General features: G+C 40.5%; 1 protein-coding gene across 1 annotated transcript in view; it reads left to right on the top strand.

Moving 5' to 3' along the window:
- Positions 1-19187, top strand: part of CD109 (CD109 molecule) — a 123489-nt gene that overhangs the window by 12476 nt on the left and 91826 nt on the right. Inside the window, exons 3-4 of the mRNA XM_028097760.2 lie at positions 10240-10268; positions 17586-17816. Coding sequence (XP_027953561.1) covers positions 10240-10268; positions 17586-17816 — 260 coding nt within the window. The remainder of the gene's footprint in view (positions 1-10239; positions 10269-17585; positions 17817-19187) is intronic.

Genomic DNA, 19187 nt, shown 5'->3' with positions numbered 1-19187 from the left:
TACAAATTGAGATGGGCTGCAAGTAAAAAATACACAATGGATTTTGAATACTTAATATCAAAAAATGCAACAAAACTGAATCTTTTTTAAGCTGATAAATTTTTAATATTGATTACATCTTCAAGGGTAATATTTTGGGTATATTGGGCTCAATAAAATGTTATTAAAATTACTTTTATCCATTTCTTTTCTTTCTTTCTTTTTTTTTTTTAGTGCACTGCTTTAGAACATTTGTCATTATGTCTAGCACATGATAAACACTGGAGAATGTCAGCTATGTCGTACCTAGCATTTCTTAGTATCACATGTTATTATTGATGCCGCCCTTGTAAGCACCAGCTGTGGCATCAGGCGAGGTCTCTGTTAATGGCAGTTTGATTGTGACTCAAGCAGGCCTTCAACCTTATTCCTTATTCCTTGAGAAAAGAGGCGATCTCTCTAAAAAGAGCACTATACCATAGGGGACAGTAAACTTTTCTTATAAAAGGCCAGATGGTAAACATGGTAGGTCTGCTGCCTTATGGTTTTTGTTGTGCATAGTAAATGAGTGTGCTCATGGAACTTTATGGACCCTGAATTGGGAGTTCATATAATATTTCATGTGTCATGAAATATTTATTCTTTTTCTTTTCCTGGCTGTATAAAAATGCAAAACCATTTTTAGTTCACAAACTGTAGGAAAGTAGGTGTGGGCCCTCTTTGGCCCGTGGGCCGTAAATTGCCAGCCCTGCCATCACGAATGCCTGGACATTCAGTAGCCCAGGGTCTTGTTTGACTCTTGGTTTTTCATATGTATTGAACCTAACATTTAGTTTATACTGTACCATTGTATTTATTTTACTTTTAGTAGGTTTTTTTTGACCTGTTGATGCTCGGTGGTCTAAATGGAACAAAAAGTTATTTATGAAACTCCTGTTTATTGAGATGTTTGTAAATAAGGAGAGGCAGGAGAAAAAAAATAAAAAGAGTGTGTAAGGGACCAAAGGAGATACTTTTACTTTGTTTTACTCAAAATGCTTGTCTTTTTGTATAGATTGAATGCACTGGAGTGTTACTTAGCTTTAAAGTAACATTAAACTGTGAAGCAGAAACATATTTTAAGGTTTTGTCTTCCACAGATTTGTAGTGGGAAAGCCCATTTCTCACTTTGTCTCTCTGTGATCAAAGAAAATGCTGAATAATGAGAGAATATTTAATAACTTGGTAAGGAGGTCCAAGTTTTCAGCTAAGAAAGTGATATACTTAAGTTTATATTACTGAATAGCAGAAAGCTACCAAAAATACTTAAGCAGTAAATACTAAGGTATATAAATACATAATTGTGTGTATATATATATATTTGCATACATATTTACGTACATATATGCATATACATATATATATATATGTATATGCATATAGTGGAAAAGCTGTTTTTTTTTTCCCATAGAGAATATTTCTGGATCTGTTGGATTTCCAGTCACACATCACCCCTTCCCTCAGCAGTTCTCCACAGAGCTATTTTGTGAGCGCAGATGTTAGAGGAGGCAGCATACGGCATTATAGAGTGTGTTTAAAAAGCTAAGGGAAGGTTAGTTTTTGTGTATGCTTATTACACAACTTAAAAATAGCTTGACTCTATTTGTAAATCAAACGGCCAGCTCTCCGGCTTGTGCCAAGTGTGAAGCCTTAAAACAAGGTTTCTTTTGAGTGGCTTCGGCAGTGTTGGGAAGGAGAAAACATCTGAAAGGGTTCTAAGATTGACTTTCTGTGGTTACACACAAAAATGACCTGAGTTTTACAGACTTATCTACAGTAATGTTGAGAAGGACTTTTCGTCCCAGAGCGGATCTTTAGTCCGTGATTTAAAGAAGTGCCAGTTAGTGAGTGTTTCCAGAGATGGTGCCTGTTTCCCGTGTCTGAGTGGAACCTTGCTCAGAGGGAGCAGAAATGGTCACAACGGTTTGCTATTTAATCTTCAGCCTAGCAACAGCACAGGAAGAGATTACTATTCCTCATCTACATTCCCACCACTCTGCTCCCAGTTTTAGGTTTTGGCTGTGTAAATTATTGCTAGAATGTTAGGACTTTCACATAAGGCTGAGCAAGTGCCTAAGACATTCCAAGCTGCGTTTGTAAATTTGGAGAGAACACAAGTTGAAAAAAATGTCAAGTACTTAAAGTTGACCTTTTAATAACGACACATGAGACCAGTGAGTGGGCTTTAAATTGGATCTCTCTCTACACATCCTTCAAGCCACTCCCTGAATCTAGCAAGAATTATGGGTGGGTGGGACATCTCTGTCCCGGCGCTCCCGCTTTTGGGAACAGCTTCTGTTTCTGCCTCTGTTTTTCCTGGACCTATGAAGACACCATCATGTGTCAGAGTAGTGAGAGCCAGGCATGCGGTCAACTTCCTCTTCCAATTTTTCTCTAACGAGAAAACCCCTCGAAGGTTTGAACCAAAAGGGCTACATTAAAAAAAAAAGTTCTATGAAATGGGATTTCCTGCAGTTCAGATCTGGGTAGCTGGTCTTGAGTTGCTGAAATGCTTGCCCTTCCGATTAATCAACCTACTGCATTTATTTGGATTGTAGATTCACAGCTGTTTTTTTTTTTCTTTTTTTTTTTTTTACTTTCTCTTGTTTGCTGTCTCTTAGATAAAAATAAATACCCCCGCCCTGGCCCCCCTGCCCCAACACACACACCACACACACACACACACACACACACACACCACACACACACACACACACACCACACACACACACACACACACACACACACACACACACATACACAGTCTTTGTAAATTTGCCAGTGATGGGAGGTAGACTGTGTGTCAGGCCATGTTGGAAAGGAAGCACATTGTTTCCTCCAAGTCACTGGACTGACAAAATGGTCAACCCCATGACTTATCCTAAAGTAATGAAAGATAAATACCTCTCCGTAATCAAGGGTACTGGTTTGATGGGGCTCCGCTTTCGGCGGTTTAATTTTGTCCATTTTCTCCTAGTGTGGGATATTGTTGTGGATGCTGTTCTGTACCACCCAGGTAGAGCCCTTCAGAGAAGGACAGGCTTCCTCCAGCTCCTGGGAGTGCTTCGGCAGACCACCCTCACAGCCAGCCCCCTTTGGGGCTTGCATCTGCTAAAGAGAACCGCCTTGCCCAAGGGGCACCCCTCCTTGGATGAAGGTCCAGCCCCGTCCCCCTGGTTCAGAACAGTTCTCAAAGATCTTGGCTCTTCTAGCATCTCACCTCTGGAGCCTGTTTTGCAACTCTGCCTCCCCCTCTCCCCAGGCCTGTCCCCTTCCTTTCCCTTCCCTACTCCAGGTACTGATCACAGGAGCACTCCCCACAAAACCCCTGGCTTCCCTGGCGTCCCAGCTATAGACATAATATGGTTATTTTTAAGGATTTTTCAGATCTTGAAATTAACCTCAAATGTATCAAAACTGTAGTATGAAGAAGTGATAAGAGAATTGGGAAATTTTCGAGTTTTATATCCTTTTCAGAAGTTTTTGTATAAGGCGAATTGTTTTAAAATTAGTTTTGCTATTGCAGTGCTTATAGCAGAACTCTGAAGTTTGGGAGAAACATGGATAAAGAAGAATCCCCAGGTTCTCTGATGACTAGCATAGAGCTGAGGAGAGGAGTCCTGAGATAATAGAGGTTGTGAACATCTGTGATGGAGTGGTGATAACATGCACAAAGAGGCTCTCTAGGCTGGGGAACTTATGCAATAATCAAGAGTATGTAGGGGAAAAGCGCAAAGGTACAGTTGCTGTTCTTGTGCTGAGAGGCAGCATGGAGTGGCAGTTTACAGCTCAGGCCCAAGAGCCGGGCTGCCTGGGTTAGAATCTTGGCTCTGTTACTTCTTTTCTGTGTGTGACCTTGGGCAGGTCACTTAATGTCTCTGTGACTCAGGGTTCTCATTTGTTTTGTTTTGTTTTTTAAAGATTTTATTTATTTATTTGACAGAGAGAGACACAGCGAGAGAGGGAACACAAGCAGGGGGAGCGGGAGAGGGAGAAGCAGGCTTCCCGCGGAGCAGGGAGCCCGATGCGGGGCTCGATCCCAGGATCCTGGGACCATGACCTGAGCCGAAGGCAGACGCTTAACGACTGAGCCACCCAGGCGCCCCTAGGGTTCTCATTTGTAAGATAAGGAAAATAATACTTAATAGGATTGTGATGCGGATTAGATCAGTTAATATATGTAATGCTTTTATAACACTATAAATATTATCTATTATTATTTTATTCACCAAATTTAAAAATTGTACCCATCAGATCTAGTTGATTGTTTATTGCTTCTAAGCAGAAATGTGAGTCTTCCATCCTCTAGACTAACATTATCCAATGGAAGTATGGTTCTACCACATATGTCCACATATGTAATAGGACATTTTCTAGTAACCAAAATAAAAAAGTAAAACATAGGGGCACCTGGGTGACTCAGTTGGTTAAGCATCGATTCTTGGTTTTGGCTCATGTCACCATGATCTCAGGGTCCTGAGATTGAGCCACACAATGGGCTCTGTGCTCAGCATGGAGTCGGCTTGGCTCTCTCCCTGTGCAAACCTCCCCCCATCCCTGCCCCATGCTTGCTTGAGTGCTCTCTCTCTCTCTGTCTGGCATAAATAAATAAAATCTTTAAAAAAAAATGGGGGTGCCTGGCTGGCTCAGTCAGTGGATCATGTGACTCTTGATCTTGGGGTTGTGGGTTTAAGCCCCATGTTGGGTGTAGAAATTACTTAAAAATAAAATCTTTCAAAAAAAGGTAAGGAAAATCGGATAAAATTAATTTTAATAATATACTTTATTTAATCCAATAATTCGTAAATATTACCAGTTCAACATGTACTCACTATAAAATTATTGCTGAGATAGTTCACATTCTTTTTGCTTTTTTAAGTCTTAGAAATATGGGGTGTATTTTGCATTTGTAGCACATTTCAGTTGCTCATTTCAATAGCCGTTGTGGCTAGAGGTTATTGTGCTGCACTGTGCACCTTTAGACGTTTGCTAGTTAATCTATTTCAAGAGTGTTCTAGGGCGCCTGGTGGCTCAGTTGGTTAAGCGACTGCCTTCGGCTCAGGTCATGATCCTGGAGTCCCGGGATCGAGTCCCACATCGGGCTCCCTGCTCAGCAGGGAGTCTGCTTCTCCCTCTGACCCTCCCCCCTCTCATGTGCTCTCTCTCTCTCATTCTCGCTCTCTCAAATAAATAAATAAAATCTTAAAAAAAAAAAGTGTTCTAGTCATCCGTTTCTGTGAGTGAACCACCCCCAAACCTAGCAGTTTAAAACAATAGTTCATTATTTCTCACGAGTCTCACCCAGTTTGTACACACAAGATTAATGATTATTGCTTGAATCAGTTATTACCATGATAGTTGTGAAATTTCCTAATTCCATGATTCCTTCTATATTTACTAGTTGGAATTCTATGGTAAAGAAGAACTTTTTCTTCTCCCTCAATTAGTCATCTGTTTAATTATAGAGCAGCATAATCTTTTATTTATATTATTTATATATAACAATATATAAATATGTATGTCATATATATAATATATATATTTATATATTATATATCATTATATTATAAACATATATAATGGAATGATCAGACGATTTGAACATTCAAATAAAGGCTTTTTTTTTTTTTTTTTTGCAGATTGCCCATATTATCCCTGTCCCCATACATGCCCAGCCTCCCCTGTCATCAACATCACTAACCAGAATGGTACCTTTTTTCTTTTTAGCAAGAGTGAACACATCATGATCAACCAAGTTCCATTGTTTTCACTAGGGTTCACTCTTGGCATTGTATATTCCATGGGTTTTGGCAAATGTATAATGACATATAACCATTATTATAATACCGTACAGAGTATTTTCACTGCCCTGAGAACCCTCTGTTCTCTGCCCATTCATCTCTCCATACCACCTCGCAGCAACCTGATCTTTTTATCATATCCATAGTTTCGCTTTTTTTTCCAGAATGTCATTTATTTGGAATCATGCAGTATGTAGCCTTTTCAGACTGGCTTCTTTCACTTTGCAATATGCATTTAAGGTTCCTCTGTATGTCTTTTCATGGCTTGATAGCTCATTTCTTTTTAGAGCTGAATAATATTCCATTGTCTAGATGTATCACAGTTTATTTGTTCATTCACTGACTGAAGGAAACTTGGTTGCTTCCAAGCTTTGGCAATTATAAATAAAGCTGCTGTAAATATCTGCATGCAGATTTTTGTGTGGTCATAAGTTTTCAGCTCTTTTGAGTAAGTACCAAGAAGTGTAATTGCTGGATTGTATGGTAAGATCATGTTTAGTTTTTTAAGAAGTTGCTAAACTGTCTTTCCAAGTGGCTGTACCGTTTTGCATTGCATACCAGCAGTATGTGAGAGTTCCTATTGCTCCACATCCTGGCCAGCATTTGATGTTGTCAGTGACTGATACCAGTGTCTTGGTATCTTATTGTTTAATCTGCATTTCCCTATGACGCGGAGCATCTTTTATTATGCTTATTTGCCGTCTGTGTATCTTCTTTGCTGAGTTGTTTGTTAATGACTTTGGCCCATTTTTTAGTCAGTTATTTTCTTATTGTTGAGTTTTAAGAGTTCTTTGTAGATTTTGGACTATAGTCCTCTATCAGATGTGTCTTTTGCAAATATTTTTTCCCAATTTGTGGCGTTTCTTCTCATTCTCTTGACATTGTCTTTTGCATAGCAGGAGTTTTTAATTTTGATGAAGTCCAGCTCATGAATTCTTTTTTTAAAAGATTTTATTTATTTATTTGAGAGAGAGAGAGCATGAGTTGGGGGGGGAGGAAGAAGCAGGACACCCCCACCCCCTTCTCCCCTGAGCAGGGAGGCTGACATGGGGTTCAATCCCAGGTCCTGGTGATCGCGACCTGAGCTGAAGGCAGATGCTTAACCGACTGAGCCACCTAGGTGCCCCTGAATTATTTCTTTAATGGATTGTATCTTAAAAAGACCAAGGTCATCTAGGTTTTCTCCTATGTTATATTCTAGGAGTTTTATAGTTTTGCATTTTATATTTAAGTCTATGATCCATTTTGAGTCAGTTTTTCTGAAGGGGGTGAGGTCTGTGTCTAGATTCACTTTTTTGCATGTGGATGTCCATTGTTCCAGCATTATTTGTTGAAGAGACTATCTTTGTTCCATTGCATTGCTTTTGCTCATTTGCCAAAGATCATTCGACCATATTAGTAAGGGTCCATTTCTGGGATCTCTCTTCTGTTCCATTGATCAGTTTGTCTGTTCTTTTGCCAATACCACATTGCCTTGATTACTGTAGCTTTGCAGTAAGTCTTGGAGTTGATAGCACTGGTCTTCCAGCTTTGTTCTCCTTCAGTATTGTGATGGTTATTCTGGGTCTTTTGCCTCTCCAGATAAACTTTAGAATCAGTTTGTTGACGTTCATAAAATAACTTTCTGGGATTTTGATTAGGATTGCATTGATCAAGTTGAGAAGAACTGATGTCTTGACAATATTGAGTCTTTCTATCCATGAACATTGAATATCTCCTCATTTATTTAATCCTTCCTTGATCTTCCTTGATTTCATTTATCAGAGTTTTGTAGTTTCTTCATATAGATCTTGTACACATTTCATTAGATTTATACCTAAGTATTTCTTTTTTTGGGGGGATGCTAATGTAAATGGTATTGTTTTTTCAAATTCTGTATATTCATTGTTGGTATATTTTTAATTGAGAACACACTCTCTTCACATATGTTGAGGTACATGTTAAGATCATAGAGCTGCTCTATGGAGGATATTTTCAATTCTTTCATCTATCCCCCATACTGAGCTATTTAAATGTTTCAGTCCAGATATCTTACAGGGTTTGTCTTTTTGCCTGGAAAGTACTATGACTCCCTTCAACAAATATTTTTACAACACAGAACTTGTCAAGTAAATTGTCTGTATTTATGGTTCTTTTGACTGTTTCACCAAGTTTCGTTGCTGCAATATCATTGGGCTTCTCAAATTTCACTTCATTTCAGTATAGAATATGCCTATCCCATTAAAAAGAACTTGGGCGCCTGGGTGGCCCAGTTGTTTAAGCGACTGCCTTTGACTCAGGTCATGATCCTGGAGTCCCAGGATCGAGTCCCGCATCGGGCTCCCTGCTCAGCAGGGAGTCTGCTTCTCCCTCTGACCATCCCCCCTCTCGTGTGCTCTCTCTCTCTCACTCTCTCTCTCAAATAAATAAATAAAATCTTAAAAAAAAAGAACTTAATGAGAAGTTTCTTCCCACAAGTTAAGATATTACCAAAGCATGATTACAATATTTCAAAGTTAAATCTTGTGCAAATTAAACCCATCTCATAACAATATTTTACTAAACCAAAAAGATTCGGGACAAATGCTACATCAGGATGCTGGGATAGCAGCATAACCTGGGATGATCTGGCCAGGACTCACTCTGTGTAAAAGGCCTTTCAGGATCTGGTCCAGCTTCATCTCTATAGTCCTCTCCCTGCCAGCTCTTTGCTTCTGTAGACTCATGCGGAGCTCCACTCTTTTGCATTTCCTGCTGCTCTGCCTAGAAACTCTTCCCTTACTTTCTCATCTGGCTAATTTTTCATTCTATAATCCTAGACTTCTGGCATCATTTTCTCTAGAAGCCTTCTCCTGATCCCTATGAGGTGGGCTCTGCCCTATTCTTATTGTAGCCCTTCCATATTGCACTGTTTTTGTTCAGGTGTTTCTCTTTCTTCACCTTTTCAAGACACTTTTTGTCCAATGTCCTATTATTTAAGAGTCCTCCTCTTTGCTTCCTATGGTGACAGTTATTGGATAAACTGATTTGTGCAAGGTGATAAGAGATTTTGATGAATGGCTTATCTGCTGCTTGAAAACGTATTTGTATATCACTGAGGCCCACTGGGGCAGTGGTCTTCAGGTGGGTGTGCACACATTGGGTATTGTGCAAGACCATTTGTAAGGGTGTAGGCAGAAAATGTACTAGCTTTTATTTCTATTATTTTCTTGGGCAAAACTAAGAAATTAAGGTTTTCTAATATTTAATAATTTGGTTGAGAAAAGTGCATATATATGACTTTATAATCTAATGTGACATTGGTGATGTGTACTGATTGACTGAGTGCTCCATTATAAAAATTGGGAGACCCTGCTGTAGAGGCATGCTGACATCCCCAGCAGATATCTCTTCCAAGTTTGCTGGCGCTACAATGATTTACATTTATCAAGTGTTTCCTACGTGCCAGACACTGCTCTGTATGTACACTTTCTAGGTATCAACATACTTATTCTTCACGACCACCTTATGAGATTGGTACTATTATCAAAATACTCATTTTATGGATGAAAAAATCAAACCCAGATAATCAGGTAACTTTTTCAAGTATAGAACTGGTGGAGTCTAATTCCAGAGGCCACTTGCTTACCCCCTGCTCTGTATTGTGCTCTGCTCTGGTGTCGGTCTCTTCCTATAGGATAGACACATGTGGCTTCCAGGAGGACCGGGACCATGTCTGTCTTGCTCATTGTGGTAAATACTTCATAAATATTCACAAGTATTTCTTAAATGAGGGAACTGTGAGGGTCCCTCCTCACCTCTGAATTCATGTCACTTAAATCGGAACTTTGGATAAGTACTCTTTTATTTTTAACTTGAAATATTTTTTCCCTTGAAGTAATTAGATTGGATGAGAAATTGGCATGAGTTAAGTTAGCGGTCCTATGTTTAGAAACTGTACATGAAAAGAAGTCTGCATGACTCTAATACCAGTGAGTCAGTTAGGAGTCCCAGCTCACCCCTGATGTGACTAATGCCTTCCTTTTCTTCCTTTATCATGAGGGTCTGAGAACATAAGAAATAAACCTCAGCTTCTTTTTCAACACAGATTGAAGTGTCGTCCCTCCAATGTATAGAACCTTGAAGCAGCAACAGTGACAACAGAAATGCTAATGGAAAAGAGCAGCAGAACTTAAACTGTTTTTTTTGTGAGGATTCACCCACTGATGGCTTTTCAAGTCTGGCTCAGCTTTCCTTAATTCTTTGGCACGAGGTTGTGTAGTAATGTCTCAGGTGTTCTGGGCTTTAATAAAATTGTTTTGTTTTGACCAAATAAGTTTGTGATTCTGTAAGCTTATGATTCCTTCTGCATCTGAAAGAGTATTAGGAGAGTCTTCGGAGTTGTGTATTATATCATCATATTCAAATTATGACTCTATTTTCTTCCCTGTTTTGCTTTTAGGCTCTTTCAAGACACTTATTCTTCCATCAGTAAGTATCCATTTAAAAAATTTGGTTTCAGAAATATACATTGCATTGATCAGTGAAACAATTTAACATTTTGTTGGCCTTTATATTAATTTGCATTCCTTGTGAGTTTGGCTTGAGTTCAGTTCTACCTTTAGATTAAGAATACTGTTACTTCAGGGAGATTGGTTATCAGCCTCTTCAAAGTCATAGCAGGGATTTTCCTCTTGTAAAACAGGGAACTTCACTGAGGGAAACTGGCCTGGACTATTGTCACAGACACCTGCATCTGCCTTAAAGAACCTTAGAGTTTAGAGGGTGTAATGAACACTCTGTCCTTCAGTTTCTCTGTCCCGGAAGAGTGGAGTGCTCTGCTGAGCCATATTGAAGGCTGAGGCATTGATGATACCGATCCTGTCTTTGTTTAAACATTTTCTTTTTTTTTTTTTGTTCATAATTTAATTGTTTGCGTTACTTCTATTTTAAATATTAAGAAATTATTTATCTTGATTACTGAATTTTTTTGTCTTCTTGAGTTTTGCACCTGAGGCCAGGGCCTCACCCACCTCACCCTTGTCCCAGACCTGGAAAAGGGGATAAAGAAACTGCCTGTTTCACAGGGGATACCCCAGAGGTGAAGTAAGATGTGAAAGTGCTGTAAAATTTGCTATAGAAGTGGAAAGGGGTTATTATTTTGAGAAAGTCATGAAACCTGATGATTACATGCTGTTTGTGAACTGATCCTACTTGTCATAGCTTTGATTTGGGAGTTTGTACTTTTATTACTATGTTTTGTTTTGGAGCTTAACACTTTGAATATACAATAGAGAACGGTGACCACGGCATCCAACAAGAGATGCCATTTGGTATACTTTTCTGAGAATAGATGACTGATGACTTTGTTAAAAAAACAAAACTCAGCCTAGTAAATTTGAAGATCTAATTGGCTTTATTAAGCAGTTGGGCAGGATCCCATCTAGCAAGTAGAGGGGAGCTCTAGTTGTACAATGTGGAAGATTTTTGTAGGAAGGAGGGTGGGGCAAGGAAGTTATTAGCAAAAGAAAAGAAAGGATTGTTCCAGGCAAGGTCACCTTCCCTTAGGGGGAAGGGCATGGGGTCTTATCCTGCAGATTACCTCATCTTCCTTTGGCGGTGGGGTGGGGATGGAGAGGGCGCATGTGACAGATTACCTCATTGGTGCTTGTCAGAAAGTTCCAGATTGATTGGCCTAAAAGTAAACTCCTGGAGAGGTTGAAACTGCAATTAAGTCTTGGTTTGCTCTTCTGAGAGCAAACTAGTCCACCTTGGGCCTGTGGTTTTCTTTTGAACAACTTTAGCCCTGACACTTTACATACTTAATGTAGGATCAGCATTACTTGATGAGCCAGGGTTCCCCATTTCCTCCATTACTTATTGAAGGTTATTTATGAAACACATTCAGAAACCACATTCCTTTCTCCGCGGGGTGGGGGTGGGGGTGGGTCGATCCTAGAGAATACAGTGCTCCCAAACAGTAGTTTATAAAAATCACTTATATCCCATACTGCTGTTTCTTACCTACTATGTTTGTGCTTTTCTTACTAAGAAATATAATTGCTTTTCTACTGTTAAATAGAAAGTAGGGAAAAAGAGGCAAAGCAGGTGGAAAGGGGGGGAACCCAATCTCATTGATAATAAAACATGGCATTGCATTCATGTATGCTTAAACATTAGATGTTGGCCATATGCTGTTGAAGGAATATTCCAATGAGAAGATTAAAATAAATCCTGTGTAATACAATTGTCCTACAGCAGAAAGATTAAAATAAATCCTGTGTAATACAATTGTCCTACAGTAATACGATTGTCCTACATTAAGTCCATGAAACACAGTTTATTTTTTTATTTTTTAAAAATAATTAATTTATTTGAGAGAGAGTGGGAGAGCACGAGGGTGGGGAGGAGCAGAGGGAGAGGCACACTCCCTGCTGAGCAGGGAGCCAGGTGTGGGGCTCCATCCCAGGACCCTGAGATTATGACCTGAGCCAAGGCAGACGCTTACCTGACTGAGCCACCCAGGCGCCCCCAGGAACTGGTTTAAAATACCGCTGCCTGATTTCATCGGAGAAGCCTGCAGGTGCACAGACTAGAAGTGTAGAAAGGCTGACCAGAGAGGGCATCAGGCGGGACGAGGGCACCTGGGCTTGTTCCAGTAATGCCAATTTATTATAAACTATACTCGTCTAAACTATCATGAAGCTGGAATTTGGCTGCTATGATTCTTTTAAGTCTTACCTATGTGAAATACGAACTCCAACATCCTGTATTTGTCTTTAATATTAATGCCATTTCTATTGTTGTAGATATAACGCTCAACCTATTGAGAGCTTTACTAGAGATTATATTTAGAACTATATCCCTTTTCTAGTAAAACAGAAATTTAAAGGCTTAGTCATAAAGTATCTGGGAAAATGTGATCATGCTTGGCAAAAATAAAGTTCTGTATTGTTATGAGTTTTCAGTTAAAATAGACCCAGCTTTTGGAGTGTGCACTTGTATTCTGATGTTTGTAAATGTAATATTTTAAATTGTTTTTTAAGGTTCTCATGAATTTTTGCTGTAAAATATGAATGTTTTACTGTATTGGAACAAATGTGTTTTTAATATCTGATTAGCCCATTGTTTCTACTTTTGATATACTACAAGCAGCTTTTAATAAGAATAAATAAAAAAATTGATGCTTAATATAAAGATTATTTTTTGCACAAAATATGCTAGGAGAAATTTCTTATATTCTCTCTGTAAATAAGTCCATCTTAAAATGAAGGAGTGGCTTTTAAAAAAGTTAGAAATGTTTTTAAAGTTTATTTTATGTCTAATATTTAAAAAATATTTTTAATAGAAACTGACATCTTAAATTCCTCAACTGTATTTTAAAAGTTATTTGAGGGGTGCCTGGGTGGCTCAGTTGGTTAAGCGACTGCCTTCGGCTCAGGTCATGATCCTGGAGTTCCGGGATCGAGTCCCACATCGGGCTCCCTGAGAGTCTGCTTCTCCCTCTGACCCTCTTCCCTCTCGTGCTTTCTATCTCTCATTCTCTCTCTCTCTCTGAAATAAATAAATAAATAAATTAAAAAAAATAAAAGTTATTTGAAATCTCCACTACTCTTAGTAACTAGCATTATTAATGAAATAGAGTAGGATAAATGCTGTTGTGTTGTCTCAGTTTCCTTGACAACTGATCTTTTAGAGAAGGCAAAATGGTTTTAGTTAACCCAGATTAGTTCCTTACCCACCAAGGATCTTTTTAAAATTTTTATTTATTTTTATTTTAAAGTAAACTCTCTGCGCAATGCGGGGATCAAACTTACAACCCCAAGATCGAGAGTCACATGCTCCACTGACTGAGCCAGTTACCCCCACCCTCCCTGCAAGGACCTTTTTTTTTAAAAAAAAAAAAGATTTATTTATTTATTTTGAGAGAGTGAGAATGAAAGAGAGAGAGTACATGAAAGGGGGGAGGGTTAGAGGGAGAAGCAGGCTCCTCGCTGAGCAGGGAGCCCGATCTGGGACTTGATCCCAGGACTCCAGGATCATGACCTGAGCCGAAGGCAGTCGCTTAACCGACTGAGCCACCCAGGCGCCCCCACAAGGACCTTTTTGAGCATACCTTCCTTTGATACCCTGGGCAAAGAGCAAACATTTCCTCAGAAAATTTGCATTTATGTATACACATGAATACACAGAATACACTTTGCATAATGAGAATCTTACGCCCTGAGCATGCCCAACTCAGATGCTCGTCAATACTTTGCTGATCAAAGCCCCGTGATGTTTCACACTCCCTGACTCTTGGCCTTCTGCTAGACAGTGTCATCTGTGGGAATTGTCTCTTTCTCCAGCCATCTGCTCTCGGCTCAACATACAGGAATCCCAAATCTCTGTGGGTAAATAATTGGTTCTTGTATAAGAGATCTGGAAATCTCTGATGAGGGAACCTCTTTATTACCAATCCTGGGAAGTCTTTCAGTAATTGTGACCCCAAGAAGGCCGAAGGCAATTGATCAGCAGAGATTCAGGAGCTTTTACTTCTGGGGTCCTCTCCACTGTGGGGAGCAGGTTACAACCCATCCTAGGTCTGGTACAGAGAGAAACTTTTGTAGAGATTGCTTCCAATCCACGGTGTTTTCTTCATTCTCCTCATTCTGCCCCTCTGCTGTCAACAATGGAAGGCTAAGGTCTCTACTACGGCTCTGGAGCTGTAGTACCATGTGGAGTCTGCGGGGGCACCCGAAGGCATATAGTGATGCCCCGTGGCTTCTAGAGTCACCCCTGGTCTACAGATATACCAAGTTCACTTGTCATCTCTGACTTTCCAGCCCTGGGATTAACACTGAGGCTTTGAGCATCTTGAATTATGTAAATCTTACATATGCAGGAGGGGGAGGCAAGTTTTCTAATGGGGCAGTTGAGAAAGCAAATTACTTGGGGTAGCTGAACGGAGCAGAAAGATAGCTCTCTCCTCGTGAGGCAGTGCCAGCTCTCTGAAGGAGGACAGAGTAGGGCATGGAGAGAATGTTTTTGGACACATTTTGTGTTACATCTCCTTTAACTCCTTGGCGTTCTTGTGATTAATGGGCCTCTTTAGTTTTGGGCCTCTTCATCTTTAATTTGCTGTAAATCTTCAATCTATCTGTTCTGGAGCCTAAAAATGATCAAACTATATCCAAACCATGAAAAGCAATCCTATCAAATACCATATTTTAAACATGAAGTATTTATGAATCTTTGCCATATGTCAGTATATGATATGCTGGCATAGATCGTGTCCTGCTTTTAGGATTAAAATATCTATTTAAAAGAATCTGAGAGCTGAGGTATCATTTGAGAAAATTGAATATAAGAATGCAGGTTCCAAGGCTAGACTCCCAGCCCTACTAGGGCACACATCTTTGGTTCATGTTTTTTCCCAAGAACTTAGAACAACCTGGAGCTAGAAGGTGCTCAATAAATGTTTATTGAAGAAAAGCTGAACTCGACACTGGAGGTTATTTGAATGTGATGCTACTGGTTGTTTTTTTTCTAACTTTTTATTAAGAAATTTGCAAATATACAAAAACCTGAAGGAGTTTCTTAGTGAACACTTTATACCCACCACTCAGAATCTCCCATTAACATTTTACCATATTTGCTCTGTCACATGTCTATCCATCTATCTGTTTCTCCATCCATTAATTCATCTTATTTTTTAAATGTATCTCCAAGTAAATTGTGGACATCAGTACTTATCTCCCTAAATATATATATATTTTAAAGATTTTTATTTATTTATTTGACAGAGAGAGACACACAGTGAGAGAGGGAACACAAGCAAGGGGAGTGGGAGAGGGAGAAGCAGGCTTCCCGCAGAGCAGGGAGCCCGATGTGGGGCTCGGTCTCAGGATCCTGGGATCATAACCTGAGCCCAAGGCAGATGCTTAAGCACTGAGCCACCCAGGTGCCCTCCCTAAATATTTTTTGCTGACGATTTTATTGGCGCTTTGTTACATTTCCTTTATGTTCTTATCCATCTTGCTAGCTTTCAGGTAGCTGCTATGACTGGAAGATCTCCAAGCTTTCTGTGGACAAAACTTATTTGCAAAAATGAGTCAGAATTTAGTTTTAGAACCACAGGTTTATTAAGGCGAAAACCAACTGAAAATCAGGTATGCTAGTCTATTGTGTGACTGATCATCCCAAAGCTTTGGCATAGAACAATAATAAACTTCTATTGCTTCTCACAATTTCTGTGGGTCAGGAATATGGGGACTGCAGAGTTGGGTTGTTCTGATTTGGGATATTGCAAGGCTACAGTCAAGATGTCAGTTAGCCTTGGGCGCCTGGGTGGCTCAGTTGGTTAAGCGACTGCCTTCGGCTCAGGTCATGATCCTGGAGTCCCGGGATCGAGTCCCGCATCGGGCTCCCTGCTCAGCAGGGAGTCTGCTTCTCCCTCTGACCCTCCCCCCTCTCATGTGCTCTCTATCTCTCATTCTCTCTCTCAAATAAATATATAAAATCTTTAAAAAAAAAAAAAAGATGTCAGTTAGCCTTGCAGTCACCTGCAGGCTTCACCAGGGCTGGGGTTCCTCTGTAAGGTATCTCATTCACATGGCTATCAAGCTGGTGCTGGGTGTTGGTGGGAGGCCTCAGTTTCTCCCTTTGTGGGCCTCTCCACAGGCTTCTTCTTCTTCTTTTTTTTTTTTTAAAGATTTTATTTATTTATTTGAGAGAGAGAGAATGAGAGATAGAGAGCATGAGAGGGAAGAGGGTCAGAGGGAGAAGCAGACTCCCTGATCAGCAGGGAGCCCGATGTGGGACTCGATCCTGGGATTCCAGGATCATGACCTGAGCCGAAGGCAGTCGCTTAACCAACTGAACCACCCAGGTGCCCTCTCTACAGGCTTCCTGAGTGTCCTCATCATGGCAGTTGGATTCCCCCAGAGAGAAGAATCCCAGAGAGAAAGGGAGAACCAGGCAGAAGCTACCCTTTCTATGACACAGCTTCATTCTCTTCTTGAGAAGCAAGTACCTAAGTCTGGAGAAGGCGGCTCTACCTTTGGAAGGGCAGAGAGTTGGAGAATTGTCGGACATGTTCAAAGCCACTGCACGGAGGCTTTTGTTAGAGTAGCATAGCTCATCATGGGTTTGCATCTCTGCTCGTGACCTGGAGCGACTTCCCAAACTCGTCCAAGCCCCAGTTTCCTTGTTTATAAAACGGTGTTAGAGTACCCGCCTGAAGGATTGTCATCAGGTGAAATGACACAGGTCACGTAAACTGCTGAGTACAGCTTCGGGTCTGTTCCTGCTGGGAGGTGGGAATTCTGTTAGTAAGTGCCCCAGGAGAGCAGCCGCGCCCCCATCCTTCCCGGGACCATGACCTGTGCTGTGCAGGGTGCAGGAAGCGTGTGCGCGGTAGGAAAGAGCTCCAGAGAGTACAGCAAGGAAACGAGTCTTGCACAAATGTGCTTTTCACCAGTTGACAGCTTCAACTAGGGAGACATGGAAAAAGTGTTGAGAGATACTAGATATTCCGACCCACGGCAACCGCGAGGAAGAACTTGCACTTGGAATAGGAAATGACAAGGTGACTGCTGCTGAGCCCTCCATTCCAGGAACCCTGCAATTTAGCTGGAGAGAAAACTACAGGATGTTAGGAGGGAAAACAAATTATTTAATGTTGGTGCCTAGGAGGGGTGAGTTTTTCAACATGGCAATTACTTTTAATAGTACTATGGATTTAAATGTTCTAGTCTGACTTATAATTAAAAACACTTTTGAGGTAAAATGAGAATGTCATTTGTCTGATCTCTTTATTTTCTCCAGCTACCTCTGAACAGTGCAGACGGGATTTATGAGCTGCATGTAACTGGACGGGCCCAGGATGAGATTTTATTTTCTAATAGTACGCGCTTATCATTTGAGACCAAGAGAATGACTGTCTTCATTCAAACAGACAAGTCTCTATACAAGCCAAAGCAGGAAGTGAAGTTTCGTATTGTTACACTCTTCTCAGATTTTAAACCTTATAAAACTTCTTTAAACATTCTAATTAAGGTAAGTGCCAGACAGAAATAAAGTAAGTTCAAGTCATCTTACTAAAGCTCTCTTTGAAGTCTTGCTCATGTTATTTTAGAATTCACCATGGGTAACCTTCCCTCCCAACACGAGAGCGCTCTCTCTTGGAGGGGAGATGGTAGAGCAATGGATTCAGAGCTTAGGCTCTGGAGTTGGCCAGCTTGGGCTCCAGTCCTTGCTTCTTCATCGATTAATTCACCTGTTCAAGATTTATTGAACTTCTGTGTTCAGGGCCCTGGGACGGGGCAGTGAACAGAACAGATTAAATCCCCTGCTCACATCAAGCATATATTTCAGTGAATAGTGTGGAGACAGACACTAAATAAACACATAAATATGTGTCCTGGGTCCTGGGTGGCTCAGTCGGTTGAGCATCTGACTCCTGATCTCAGCCTGGGTCTTGATCTCATGGTTGTGAGTTCCAGCCCTGCATTGGGCTCTGCTCTGGGCAAGGAGCCTACTTAAAAAAAAATGTATATAAAGGAATTTGTGTGTGTGTGTGTGTGTGTAAGAAAGTATTTGTTTGCTATTTTCCCTAGGATTGTTAGGCTAGTCCTATTTGAGCAGAGACCTAAAGGAATTTGAGGAATGAGCCCATATACAGGGAACAGCTGTGTAAAGGTTCTGAGGTGGGAACTTGCTAGGTGCACTGGAGAAAAAGAGGCTGATAGTGTCTCAGGGAGTGAGGGGACAATATTAGGAGATGAGGTAAGATGTAGGTGGGTTGGAGGAGGGGTCATACAGGGTCTTCTTGATCATCATATGGGCCTTGGATTTTACTCTGAGTGAAATGGGAATTCACTGGTGAATTATGAGGACAGGCAGAACATGCTTTGACTTATAAAAGGATCACCATCTGCCCTAAGGAGAGTAGATGCTAGTTGTGTGACCTGGAGAAAATTCATCTCTCTGAGCCCTAGTTTCTTTATTTCTAAAATGCGTAATAATAGGGGCACCTCGGTGGCTCAGCCATTACGCATCTGCCTTCAGCTCAGGTCATGATCCCAGGGTCCTGGGATCGAGCCCCGCATCGGGCTTCCTGCTCGGCGGGAAGCCTGCTTCTCCCTCTCCCACTCCCCTGCTTGTGTTCCCTCTCTTCCTGTGTCTCTCTCTGTCAAATAAATAAATAAAATCTTAAAAAAATAAAAAAACATGCGTAATAATAATATCTCACAAAGATTTCTGTGAGATAATCCAAGGAAAGCATTTAGAATTATGCCTGACACATAGTACATGCTCACTAAACATTAGCTCTTATGTTTATGGGACTCCTTTGGCAGGGAGTCATTTGGCCTCAGCTCCAACAACACTGATGGTCTGGAGGCGGCATAGTTAGACTGAATGCTTTCC

This window comes from Eumetopias jubatus, unplaced genomic scaffold (genome assembly GCF_037043125.1).
Source record: "Eumetopias jubatus isolate StellerSeaLion01/CBP00866 unplaced genomic scaffold, mEumJub1_p1.0 scaffold_6, whole genome shotgun sequence".
NCBI classification, from domain to species: Eukaryota; Metazoa; Chordata; class Mammalia; order Carnivora; family Otariidae; genus Eumetopias; species Eumetopias jubatus.
This window is presented reverse-complemented; position numbering and strand designations above follow the sequence as displayed.